At 35.9% G+C, this 14,375-nt stretch overlaps 1 protein-coding gene across 3 annotated transcripts in view; it reads right to left on the bottom strand.

Annotated features, from left to right (window-relative positions):
* Positions 1 to 14,375, bottom strand: part of AHI1 (Abelson helper integration site 1) — a 209,378-nt gene that overhangs the window by 98,232 nt on the left and 96,771 nt on the right. Inside the window, exon 23 of one of the 3 annotated variants that reach the window (XM_025383910.1) lies at positions 7,966 to 8,226. The exons of the other annotated variants lie outside the window; for them this stretch is intronic. Coding sequence (XP_025239695.1) covers positions 8,201 to 8,226 — 26 coding nt within the window. The 3' untranslated portion in view covers positions 7,966 to 8,200. Of the gene's footprint in view, positions 1 to 7,965; positions 8,227 to 14,375 lie in introns of those variants that run through there. 3 annotated transcript variants of the gene reach the window in all.

Below are 14,375 nucleotides of genomic sequence, written 5' to 3' on the forward strand. Positions count from 1 at the left end.
AAAAGTAAATTGTCTGAAGAACAATGTTCTGAAAAAAGTAAATTGTCTGAAGTAAGAACAATGTTCCACTTTTTACTTATTAACCATTTATAACACAAAAATCTCTTACGTTATTTAAAAAAAAAATGACCAGTCACGCATATAGTCATTTGTCACTTTCCATATTTCTCAATACCTTTGCTCTCACACTGGTAGGCAAGTTGCTGACTAAGAACACCACAGTGATTCTTTACATTTTCATTCACTTTTCATTCAAGGAAAAGGCTTCTTTAAAATGTGCATTTAAAATTCTAGAAAATACAAAACAACATTATCTCTAAGTCTCTATCGTTACCAGAAGGTCTGGTTCCTAAACCTAATTTCCATTGTTAGTTAATGTCTTCAATAAGTGACGATATTCATTTCCAGAAAACATTACCAGTAAATTCTATGATATCACAGACTGTTCACTATCCAGACCAAACTGACTAAACCACAAAATGCAAAAGTATGCACTTCACTTCTGTAAGGGAAACCTTAGGGCTATTCTGAGCATAGTTTTAGCAGATTATGACCTGACTAAGAGTAAATGACTAAAGTAAGTAAGATTATGACCTAAGAGTAAATGAGAGCTTAATTAGATAGCCTCCTTCTTCTGAATTTCCAGAGCTTTCAGTAGACACAAACTAAAATGTTTAAAAACTAAAAATTTCTCGTCACAGATTTTATTTTTTAAAAAGTTACTTTGAGACATAGGGATTTACAAAGAAAATAATTTGTTTTTTTTTTGTGATACAAATGCTATTTCATTTCTCCCCCAGAGGAGGAAACACGAAGAGCTGCTTGCATGGTTCCAGGCAGTGCCCATCCTAAGCAAAGTTAGTTAAAAAAAAAAAAAAAAAATTGTTTTTTAAAAATTGGATCATTTACCACAGAATCACAGAATATAATGGCTGAAATGAACACTGATGTGAAATATGGGACACTGAGTATATATTAATAAATTGGAGAAAAAGACCTTTTATTTTAACCGCGAATTAAAATACTTTTCATTATCAGAAATGTGTCCAACATTTTGTATATATAAATATACACCATAATAGTGAAGAACTAAAGATGGCTTAAAATTATGATTCCTTCCTTCCTTCCTGCCTTCCTCCCTCCCTCCGTCCATTGCCTCCTTCCCTCCTTCCTTTTTTTTTTTTTTTTGGACGTAGGGTCTTGCTCTGTCACCCAGGCTAGAATGGAGTGGCAGGATCATGGTTCACTGTAGCCTCAATCTCCTGGGTTCAATCGATCCCCCTCTGCCTCAACCTTCTGAGTGGCTGGGACCACAGGCATGTGCTGCCACTCCCGGATAATTAAAAATTTTTTTTTTTTTTTTTTTTTAAAGAGACAGGGTCCCACTATGTGGCCCAGGTTGGTCATGAATTCCTAGGCTCAAGCGATCACCTGCCTCGGCGTCCCAAAGTGTTGGGATTACAGGTGTGAGCCATCTTGCTCAGCCAGAACAGAATACTCATTTTCTTCAAAGGCATGTATTAAGTGTATTATCAGAAAAAAAAAAAAAGTTATAGAAAAACATATTTTAAAATCTACATATTTGGAAATATATTTTACAACATTTTGTATGACCAATTATCTTAAATATTGAACTGTCCATTTCGATTTGAGATTACAAAATTATAAAATGCATTTTATGGTTGATAGTAAACTATATTAATGTAGTCATATTCTCAAACTATAAAAAAAAAAGTTACGCCTGGTCATAATAATTGAGCTATTTTATAACCAACCCTCTCACCTGTTGCAGCCATATGGCATTGTTGTAATTCTTCCTTCAATTCTCACCTTTGAGTAAACTGATTACTGAGCTCCCTTTACCCTAGAGGCAAAGCAGTGAGTTGCAAAACATTTACTACTTTCACCACAGTATAAATTATGTTCCAATAAAGTAGTTGAAACCTTTTAAGTCTTCTACTTTATATAATAAAAACCACTTATTGAAATGTTTTCAACAATATGCCTAAAAGTTATATTTAGAAATAATACATATGTACCACAGGAATACAGATTTTAACATAAGACATTTACTAGGTTTAGTTCTAAGAACACAGTGCTTTCCCATTCTAAAATTTAGTGGGAAGTTAGATAAATTTAAAATTAAAAGGTTCAATGATTAAAGTAGTTCTGAATATAGTTATAAAGATACAATCTATTATTCCTGTTGCACTAAGACAAACAAATTTTGGTATTTAAAAACTTTCACTTGTAGTAAACATTTTCCTGTCCTCTATTTTCAAACTACACGTCACTGAGATGAAATAATAACTTGCTCAAGTCGCAGCATTAAGCAACAGAATCTGGATCTAAATACAAATGCCTCTGACCTCTGGCTAAGTGCTAACAGAATCTCACATATTTATTTAAATAGGAAAAATTAGACACTTCTAGAGTCCCTATTCAAGTTAACCAAAATTGCTTATTAATAACATCTTCAAAATCATGATGATGAAATCCCACCACAAAATCTTCAACATTTAGGCAAGTTTTATTATTAAATGTGTTACTTGTATTTGGTTTTTTAACTGGTAATCTATTCTTTATATTGTAACACCTGATTTGTTGGGAGTCAGATAATGAAGTGGATTTTATAAACCAGCACTGGCCCATATGGTACCTACTGGCCAGATGTGGTTTTTAAAATGTAAATTGGCCAGGCATGGTAGCTCACGCCTATAATCCCAGCACTTTGGGAGGCTGAGGTGGGCGGATCACCCGAGGTCAGGAGTTCAACACCAGCCTGCGCACCATGGTGAAACCCCGTCTCTAGTAAAAATAAGAAAATTAGCCAGGCGTGGTGGCGGGCACCTGTAGTCCCAGCTACTTGGGAGGCTGAGGCAGGAGAATCACTTGAACCTGGGGGACAAAGGTTGCAGCGATTTGCGATCACACCACTGCACTCCTGTCTGGGTGACAGAGCAAGACTCTATCCCCCCCACCCCCTAAAAAGTAAATTAATTAAAATGAAATAAAATTAAAAATTTAGTTCCTATGTTATGCCAGCCTCTAGCTACCATAATGGGCTGTGTACATCTACAGTTCAGAAAAGAGGTATGGGTTGAAGATAAAACATTTGAAAATCACTGACATATGAGTTTTATTTAAAGTCATGAGATCACTAAGGGAGTGGGCATATACAGGGAATAAAACAGGGTCAAATTGCAGTGAAACAATCTTATAAGACATGGAAGAAAAGAGGAAGAATTAGCAAAGGACAACGAAGAGTGCCTAAAGAGATAAGAGGAAAACCAAGAGAATGTGGTATCCCAGAAATCATGTATTTAGAAGTGATCAGATGTGTCAAATGCTGCTGATAGGTGAAGATAAGAACAAAGAATTGACCACTAGAATTAGCAATGAAAAGGTCCCTTTTGAGCTTGAGAAGAAGAGATTAGAGATTTCAACAAATTTATAGAAGACGGAAAACGATTAGAAACATTTGTCTGAATACACTGTTGGAGAGTTGTAGTAGATACAGAAGCCATCTGACTATGAAATCTGTGAATTTGGAATCAGCATATTTGGAAGGGGGAAAACCTGAATGAAAACCAGGAGAAGTAACAGAAGATTCATTTGTACAATACCTAAGCTAAACAGGCTGTGAAATCCCCAGAAAATGAAGGATGCCCAGCATTAACAGTCCGCCACAAAACAAAAACAAAAACAAAACAAACCACAGTGGAATTGTCTCTAAAAATAATAGCATGAACCATCTGGGAAGCATGTAGCCTTCTTAGTGTGGATATGCTGTCCCAGTTATACTCATTTTGGCAACTTGCATGACAGTATCATGTGGGCCCATTCACTTTACTTGTTTACCCTAAACATAAGCTGCCAGTTAATTTGTGCTAGCCATGTATATGAAGTTTTCAATATACTTTCTGCTTAGGTGAAGAAAACAGTGAGATTGTAGAGCCATTCTCAGAACAGAAGAAGAAATCATATTTGTACCCAGTTCTTTATTTTTAAAGAGACACTAAAGATCATCAGATATATAAGGAAAAACCATTGGCATGAAAGAAAAACACAGGATACATAAACAGATTTAAAAAAAAAAAAACTGAACACAGAGGAAACATCGATTGATTTAGGAAGGTATAATGGCAGCCAGAAAACAACAATACAAGAAAAAACAAAACAAAACAAAACATATAGGACATGAAATGAGACAGAAGACTGAAATATAGACGCATATAGACACTTCTTTCAGGGAACTCCTGGCAATGATTATATTTCTGTTACACATGTAAATAGCTTACATATTTTACCACATAAGTTTGAGGCTGAGTATCTTTCCTGAAATTAGATTGTATATTTCAGAGCCATACAACAGCTCTGTCCAATTGTGCCTAAACTCTCAAAAGTTTTACATTTGATCTTTTTTAAAAAGATGCTATATGCAAATAACTTCTCTAAGTCTTTAAATTAAGAAGTTATCATATATCAACGGGAAAGCTTTGGAAAAGGTAAACATCAGAATTCTATAAAATTAAAATTAAATGATCTAGCTCATACTTTGGCTATGGTAGTATTAAATTACGTAGTTTTCATATTCATTAACTCAATAAGATCTCATTTTAATTTCCTGTAGTTCATGGTCTTCCATTGCTTGCTTTTTATTTTTCATTGTTGATATAATTATTTCACTTTTAAAATTTATCTATGAGGAAAATGCTACAATATTCTTTGATAACTGAATTTAGAAGGTTTTTAAATGAAATACATCAATTTGCAAATAAATGTGACTGACAGAAGAAAAGCTTACACTAAGTTTTCTATTTTTAACAGATAGGGAAAAAAGTTGAAATTATGAGACTGGAACCATATGTGTCATATAAATATCATACAAAATAGCTTCTTACAAAATAAATGGCTAGGAAACAGTGAGCAGATTCACACTCATTTGACTCTGTTAATTTAAATAAGCAAAGTTTGCATTCACATTCTCCCCTCAGACAGCATTAGGAGAAATTTAATATCCCAACAGGGACACTAACTGCATATCCCTGTACATGAAGAACCATTCATTAAGAACATTAATATTCACTAGAGTTAATAAAAATGATTCTTAAATTAAGAAATGACAAGTATGAAAGCCTATTTTAAATTATTAACATGTTTAGAAACACAGGTTCAAGTGGCATTTATCATTAAAGATACAGGGCTTTCATCACAAGTGATGAGTAAGTTTTGTTTGTTTGTTTGTTTTTGAGATGGAGTCTCACTCTGTCGCCCAGGCTGGAGTGCAGTGGCACAATCTCAGCTTACTGCAACCTCTGCCTCCTGGGTTCAAGTGATTCTTACACCTCAGCCTCGCCGAGTAGCTGGGATTACAGACACCTGCCACTGTGCCCGGCTAATTTTTGTATTTTTAGTAGAAAGGGGTTTCACCATGTTGGTCAGGCTGGTCTTGAACTGACCTCAAGTGATCCACCTGCCTTGAACTCCTGACCTCAAGTGATCCACCCGCCTCGGCCTCCCAAAGTGCTGTTAAACAGGCGTGAGCCACCACACCTGGTCTTCAAGTGAGGAATAAGTTTTAATATTTAGTAGATTAAGTATAGTTAATCTACTTCAGATCATTGCATAGTTACTTAGTATAATACTGATACAGGATATTAAAATGACTCCTTATACTTCAATGTACCGATCAAATATCAATTTTAGAGAATCCAATCATAACAATAAGAAATCCTAACAAACGAAGGATTTGTGGAAGGAGAATATAAAATAGTCATGCTAAAGGAAAAATCCATGGGATTAACAGAAAAATCCAAATATGGCAACTGTCACACCTCCAAGATTTTTGTGTTGATTGGAGGCTAGAGAAAGGGTATGAAATGAAATCAACATTAGCTTTAGGAGTAATTCTTGGTCCTCAGTAGATTAGATGGAACAGAATTCAGATGATTAAGGAAGTCTGACCACCTCCGTGACATACATAAGTTTTCATCCTGTTGTCTTCATTTTTATCATAACTCTTTTTTTTTTTTTCAAATTAAGCTATCTTTGCTGAATTAATGCTAGAGAAATTAAAGGTAATAGTAATAACCTACATTTGGTTGCTTATGCACTTAAAAAGTGACTTCATAGTGCTTGTTATCACATTAGATCACTGTAACAGCATTTTTGAAAAGCAGGAAATGAAGCATCAGAACCTCCATTTTACATATGAAAAACTTCAGAAGCTGTTCCCTCTCCTCAACCCTAGAGTCCACAGCCCTCCTCTTTTAAAGGCGGACTGATTCTTTTAAAAGTCGATTCAGAAATCAGTGTCTTTAAATTCTTCCTTAACTTACCCCAGACACGTAAGTCTGAGTTAGGCTTTAACATATTCACAAATTTTTTTACCATTTTTATGATGTTATAGCATTTACCAATGGGAGAACACTGATCACACTGCAGTGAATAACTGTCTACTTCTAACAAAAAACTATCGACTCTTGAAGGCAGGGTCTATAATTTTTAATCTGAACAACTAGCACTAAACATATCATCTGGCCTACTGCAAGCAGTTCAGAAGTTGAAAACATCAAGTGGTTTCTGAGTGATAAAGGCTGAATTAGAAATTTGGTGTTAATTCCTAATCCGAAGCTCATTCCTCCACATATCAGTGCTTCTGTCAATAAACAATTGTAACAAAACATTTTTGGTAAAAAAACAAACAAACAAAAAAACCCAAAAGCACCCTTTCTCCCATTTTGATGTTATATACTATATAAAAGTGTTTTTTCTTTCTCTTTTTTTTTTTTTTTTTTGAGACGGAGTCTCGCTGTGCTCCCAGGCTGGAGTGCAGTGGCGTGATCTCGGCTCACTGCAACCTCTGCCTCCCAGGTTCAAGCAATTCTCCTAAGCCTCCTGAGTAGCTGGGATTACAGGTGCCCACCACCACACCCGGCTAATTTTTGTAATTTTAGTAGAGACGGGGTTCACCATGTTGGCCAGGCGGGTCTTGAACTCCTGACCTCAGGTGATTGGCCCACCTTGGCCTCCCAAAGTGCTGAGATTATAAGGCGTGAGCCACCCCTCCTGGCCTTTTCTTTTCTCTCTCTTTTTTTTTTTTTTGAGACAGATTCTTGCTCTGTCTCAATCTCCAGGGGTCAAGTGATCCTCCCATCTCAGCCTCTTGAGCAGCTGGGACTATAGGCACATGCCACTACACTTGGCTAACTATTTTGTATTTTTTGTAGACAGAGCTTCATCATGTTGCCCAAGTTGGTCTCAAACTCCTGCGCTCAAGTATCTCCTGCCTCAGCCTCCCAAAAGTGCTGGGATTACAGGCATGAGACACAGCACCTGGCTGAAAAGCATTTTCTTAAGGGAGGAAAAACTACAGGTTGCAAAATGGAATTACATGAAGTACCTCAAGATTTTCTGATGTCTCTGGGGATTATGATCTTAGGGATGGTCAAATTCTAAGAGAAATAGAGGCTAGCAAATGGAGTTCTGTTGTTACTTTTGCTCTATTTTAACATCTGTGGAATAAAGGATTGTCCCCCACCGAACCCATGCCCTATCGATTTTGGCCAGATTACACAGATGACAGAGTATTTTGATTTTAATCATCTGAAAATCTCAATGTTATCTCACTACATGACAAAGATGGGTTAAGGATGGTACTTAGCCATCTATGGTACATAGAAAGCTAAAGTTTGGAAAGTTAAGTGTTCTAGTGGATTATTCAAGTTTAAGATGCTTGACAACTTTCTTCTTGAAATTACTTCATCTTAATGTCTTTTTTGGCATGCTTCTAAAAATGTTATATCCATTATTTGTCTCTTTGACATGTTCTTTTTCCTATAATCATCACTTAACAAATTTTATTAAGTCATGTCTTAAAATAAGATATCTTCCATTCTTTTGGCAACAAAACAAATTGCATAATTTCAAACTAAAAAACAAAAAATTCAAAAAAGTCTCCCATAACTTCATACTGTTTATTCTCCCAATATTTTATGAGTTTCAAAGTATTAAACGTATTGTGTTGATTCTGACAATTCTATGAAGTAGGAAACGTGGAGACATTTATTCAAAGAGAGAAAGCGAACTACCTAACAAAACAGTTAGGAAGTGCTGGGATCCCAGGTCAGGCTCATTTCTTCTGGCTGGCTGACCCTGAGTCTAGTGCTTTTTCCACCATAATATACATGTATTGAATTCAGCAAAGTGACTGGAAAACAAATTCTTGCCATTAAAAACTGCACAATAAAAACATTTTTGATTATTTTTAGTGCCAAAAAACACATTTCAGGGCATGTGTCTATAGAAATCAGTTAATTTTGTAGATTACCTATTAACCTACAATAGTGAATTAATGCCTTTCACCTATCTTACCACCTGAAATACTGGAATTATGGAAGTTTGAAACCAGAATTAAATCAAACATTCTTTTTCAATTAACAGTTTAAAGTTCATGAAGTAATACTAACAGAAAGACCTGCCAATTCTGATGAGATGAGAAAGTCTTTGAAGCTCATTTTACCTTCCTTAAAATGGAAACCCCCTTTTACCATCAGCTGTGTTTATTGAGAGTCATTCTAAATACTAATTTTTGCCAAAATGTTTTTCTTTGAAATACAAGAATCATCATGTTTCCAGCTTAGATGTAATCTACCTTCTACAATAGCTTATACAAGAATATCACAGAATCTCTGGTGAAATTATGATCCAGGATTCATTTCACATTTTAGTTGTCTAAAAAGTTTTACATTTCTCTATAAAAAGTTAAAACTTTAATATACTAAAATCTTAAAAACAATAAAAAATTTAACTGGAAAAATAACTCTCAATTTTCAGAGTTAGTCAAGGGAATATAAGTATATACTTTCAAAGACACACAAAATGAATGAAAAAATGCAGTTCTTCAAGCAGGTGCGGTGGCTCATGCCTGTAATCCCAGCACTTTGGGAGGCCAAGGTGGGCGGATCACAAGGTCAGGAGATCAAGACCATCCTGGCCAACATGGTGAAACCCTATCTCTACTAAAAATACAAAAATTAGCTGGGTGTGGTGGTGGGTGCCTGTAATCCAAGCTACTTGGGAGGCTGAGGCAGGAGAATCATTGGAATCCGGGAGGTGGAGGTTGCAGTGAACTGAGATCGTGCCAGTGCACTCCAGCCTGGGTGACAAGAGCGAAGCTTTGTGTTAAAAAACACAAAATATGGCCAGGTGCAGTGGCTCACGCCTGTAATCCCAGCACTCTGGGAGGCCGAGGCGGGCGGATCACGAGGTCAGGAGATCAAGACCATCCTGGCTAACACGGTGAAACCCCGTCTCTACTAAAAAATACAAAAAATTAGCCAGGCGTGGTGGCGGGTGCCTGTAGTTCCAGCTACACGGGAGGCTGAGGCAGAATGGTGTGAACCCGGGAGGTGGAGCTTGCAGTGAGCTCAGATTGTGCCACCGCACTCCAGTCTGGGCGATACAGCAAGACTCTGTCTCAAAAAAAAAAAAAAACAAAACAGTTCTTCAAATATTATTCAACATGTAGAAGCACAAGAGTTAGTTTGACAGATCTCTTAACCAATACCAGTCACTGACTAACTTTATGATTTTGTTTAAATCAAATATTTTCACTGTGAATGAAAATAGGACATGGCAAAATATTAGATTAAATGGTTGGTTATCAAGTTTAACATAGTTTTACAGGGTCTAACGGAGAACACAAATAAAATTTGGAGAAGGCAGAAGCTATCGATAGTTTTAAAAAATCATGTCATCCCTATCACCACACTATAAGTTTACAATTAATAAAGATAATATGAAGAGTGTATGAATAAAGTCGTATTAATAAAATGATTCATTTTCTTTTGTTTGACTCAATTTATCTATTTAATATGAATTAAATTTAATTTAGAGCAATGCTGTGAAAATATATACAAAGTCCATAAAATGAAATATGCTGTCTTTCAAAATATAAACATGCAAAGATGATACAACTACCCCATTGCCAGTAGTAACACTTCCTGCTGATTTCTCTCCCCATTGCCAGTAGTAACACTTCCTGCTGATTTCTCTCCCCATTGCCAGTAGTAACACTTCCTGCTGATTTCTCTCCCCTGTCTACCCACAACAGTGATTGATTTTTATTACTGAATAATCCACATTTTAAAACTTAGTTCTATAGCAAGCTTGTCCAACTCACGGGCCGTGTGATGACTCTGAATGCGGTTCAACATAAATTCATAAACTTTCTTAAAATACTATGAGATTTTTTTTGTGTTGTTGTTGTTGTTTTTAAACTCATCAGCAATCGTTAGTATTAGTGTATCTTATGTGCTGCGCAAGACAAGTCTTCTTCCAATGTGACCCCAGGAAGCCAAAAGATTGGACACCCCTGTTCTATAGCAGGGACTCTTGAGATGGTTGAGTGTGATCTGGATTCAGATAAAATAACACAGAATAAAACTTCTCTGTACAGAGCCTGTTGATTTGACTGGAGACTACATACCATAATTACTGGAAATCAAACCTTAAAAAAATCTAACAACTGACAAACAGAATTATATTTAAAGGTCAAAGAAAGATATAAGTTCATTAATCCTCAGGAAATAGGATGTCCTCCTTGACACCTCAGTCTCAAAAACCCCACCTTTTCCAAATAGTTATACTGCTTATATTATTACTTTCCAATATATCTTAGAACTCTAAAGCTAGTAAAAAAAGAAGGTAATACTCATAGCCAGAGGGCCCACTTGGCAATGTGGCAGGACAACGAATGAAGGAGTGGCTCTAGACAGTCTCCCTGAGGGCTGGGAGCAGGGAGCCCACTTCACCTCCCTAAACATGTACCATCGTCCAGGAATAGGCAGTTAGGTATGGTGAGGATGAGAAGTACTGAGCTAGACATGACTGCCACTAGCTATGAGAATTCTAACATGTCAGCCTCTCTGATTCTCAGTTTCACTGTACAGAAATTGAGTAATAAAAGTTTTAAGGTCTCAGGAGCTCTAAAATGATTTCACTCCCCATGATTTTCATGTTTACTCTACTTTTCAGAGAGTTTTGTTGATGATCAAATAAGGATATATATGAAAGCACTTTATAAATTTTCATACAAATGCAAGTTGCTGTTATTGTTTTATAGATTTTCTTTATTACACTAGAAAAGTATGGAAACAGTTTTGATATACAATATAAGATGCTTACTACATGGTGAGGCATTTAGATGGGCTATGCCCTAAAATTTAACAAAAATGTTAAAATTATATTTTTTCTTATAAAAATTACTCAGGGAAGATGCTATAGTTTTAATTTTTATAGGATTATCTGATTTGTTAAGAACTTAGACTAATAGCTTAATGAACAGTTCTTAAAATAAGCATCTCATAGGAATTGTATCTAGCTTTTCTGGATACAAGTAACCTATTCCTCATACAGATGCCAGCTGTATTCAAAGAAAAAAATACATTTTAGAATCCCTTTCATATCTATTCCTTGGATAATTCTTTTACCTAGAGCAGCAGTCCCCAACCTTTTTGGCACCAGGGAACAGGTTCATGGAAGATCATTTTTCCATGGACTGGGGGCAGGGGATGAGGAAAGGTGAATGGTTTTGGGATAAAACTATTCCACCTCAGATCAGGCATTAGATTCTCATAAGGAGCTCACAACCTAGATCCCTACATGCGCAGTTCATAATAGAATCTAATGATGTCGCTGATCTGACAGGAGGCAGAGTTCATGCGGTAATGCTCCCAGCTCCACCACTCACCTCCTGCTGTGCACCTGGGGGTGTGTGTAGGCGGTTGGGACCCCTGATCTAGAGAATAAAATGTGAATTCCTCAGTGTGGTATGATTTGACCCAATCTACCTCTGCAAACTTAGTTCACCTTAAACACATTCATCTCACCTTTCCCAGTTAAACCAAGACTCAAACCACTCCCTCGCCATACCAAGCTCTCTTCTAAGTACTGTTAAAGAAAAAAATTATTCAATGATACTTGTTAAAGCACAGTAAGAAAGACTTTATTCAGGGCTACTGCAGTAGGTACAGGGACTACTGCAATGGGATTTTGTAGCTGGGGAGAAAGATTGGCTGAACTCCAAATACAGCATGGGCAAGTGGGAAAGAGGGAAGTCGAGAGAAAAGGAGTAATCATGAATGGCTCCTAGTTATCCCTAAACAACTGTGTGAATGGTGCTGTGGAGTACTGGGATTAGGAAGACTTGGTAGTAGGGGAAGTGGAGGTGGAAGGAAGGGTTTTTGGGGCAAAAAACCCCAAGAGTTCTATTTGAACATATAAAGTTTGAGAATGTTTTAGCTCTCCTATCCCTCTTTATTCTGGTGACTTTGTTTACACTGTGATTTCAGAACCTGTCATATTCTGACTTAATTTGGTGCATACTTACTTGTCTCCCTAGCCAGACTAGAGGTTCCTGAAGGCAGAAACTGTAACATTTACTCCACATGCTAAATAGAGGGCTTTAAACAAAGTGGTCACTTAAAATGATTTTAGAATGAATAAATGAAGTATTCTAGAAATTGTGAGGAATACAAACCAAAGAAGAGAGAAATGCTTACTTTTCTAGTAGTCTCCATTACCTAGAACTCATCTTGCATGAGATCAATAAAAGTTACAACGGAACATAAACCCACTTCAGAGTCTAGCACTGCAGCATGTAAACCCACTTACATATATATAAAATCAACCTTTACTCTTACGTCTCCTAGCATGAGTGCTACTGGGCTCATACTTACTAGCTCTGTGTAAATAGCTTTCTTTTATACTGTCCAAAGGCAAACATCGACAGATGTGACTTGCATATTTCAGATAGGTTTTCAGTGAGATTTTTATTTTTAAACATTCTATTTACATGATTTGTTTTCGTAGTTATGTATTTCAGATTCTAATAGATTATTTTTACAATCAACACTTAATTATTTAATCACTTTACAAACTGATTTGAACGCTGAATAGAATCACAGATTTTTTAAGACAGAAACTCACCAAAGCCAGAGAGCCCTCACTTATTTGGAGGGATGAGAAAACTCTGGCCTGAAGAAACTGCTCAAGACTCCACATTTGGAAATAGAGTTAGATCTGAACACCAGCTCACCTGGTTCCAAAGGCAGGATTTTTTTCCATAAATACTGGCTTCTTAATAAAAGAGATTAATTTGGCCATTTTGAGATTGACCACATATTACGCTTTTGTAACTTTTCTGTTCAGTGATATCTCAATGACATTTCTAAGAAAGCTATGCCTTAAAATGCGGTTAGGCATATTAGTAACCAAATGGCTTAATCGTCATGCTTCTGAGATAGTATGTGCAGGGATATAAATATCCCTCTTATGGTCTACATGGCCATGGAAACTGAAGTGAAATGGAGCCAATCCTATGTATAATCATGAAGTTTGAAAGGCTTGCCTTTATCATATCCCTCTTCCCCTTTAATTTGTCTCAGTGGTAATCTTTCTTCCCATTTCAAAGGCATTCCTACCTATTCCCTCTGCTCTTTCCCTTTATAAAAAATGAAAAAAAGTTTTTGTATTTATTATCTATACCTTGCTGGCAGACAGACATAAGATACTGCTTAAATGAATTTTAAACAATATATTAACTCAATCAGATATTTACCTTCTAAGCTTTTAATCCTGAATTGTGGAATGAAAAGTTTGTTCCCAGACAGTTGGTAGGGACAGAGTGGTGGAGAGAGCTTCCCTCCCTCCTAGTTATAAAAATGACAAGGTCTGAAGCCAAGCCAAGTATCTATTTAGGGTGAAAAGAACAATCTAAAGAGGTAGTATATGATGCAGCTCCACTGGAAATAACAATGGCCAACACTATCACTTTAGTTTCTGGCAGATATCTGGAACACTACAAATTAAACATTTCTAAGGTTTGAGATAATTGTTACTAATTATTATAGTGACTTGAAATTAGATTTCAAAGTAGTTCAAAGTTAGCTTACACATATTCGTCATGTTTACAATATAAATGTTATATTCATATAGTACCTTATGCTTACAGTGTTTTCATATGTGTAATGTCATTTAAACTTCAACAATATATAATGTAAATATCATTTTCAGTTTTTAAATGAAGAGCCTAAGGTTTGCAGGTAATAATGGTTATAAAAGGCACAGCCAGGGTTGAGCATAAGAGTTGTGAATCCAAGTATTTTCTCACTATAATATGTAACCTATACAGCAATATTAAAATAACTTGTATATGTAAGTTCCTAATACTTTCAAGGTAAAAAAGTGGTATATATTGTCCTCAAATTTCTAAGTAAATCATGTTGATCTTCTCATACTCAAATTTTTTTCATATAATTTTTGTAAAAGATAATTGTTTTGTTATTTTCAGCTTTCTTACCTTTCTAAAA

Source organism: Theropithecus gelada, chromosome 4 (assembly GCF_003255815.1).
Source record: "Theropithecus gelada isolate Dixy chromosome 4, Tgel_1.0, whole genome shotgun sequence".
NCBI lineage: Eukaryota > Metazoa > Chordata > Mammalia > Primates > Cercopithecidae > Theropithecus > Theropithecus gelada.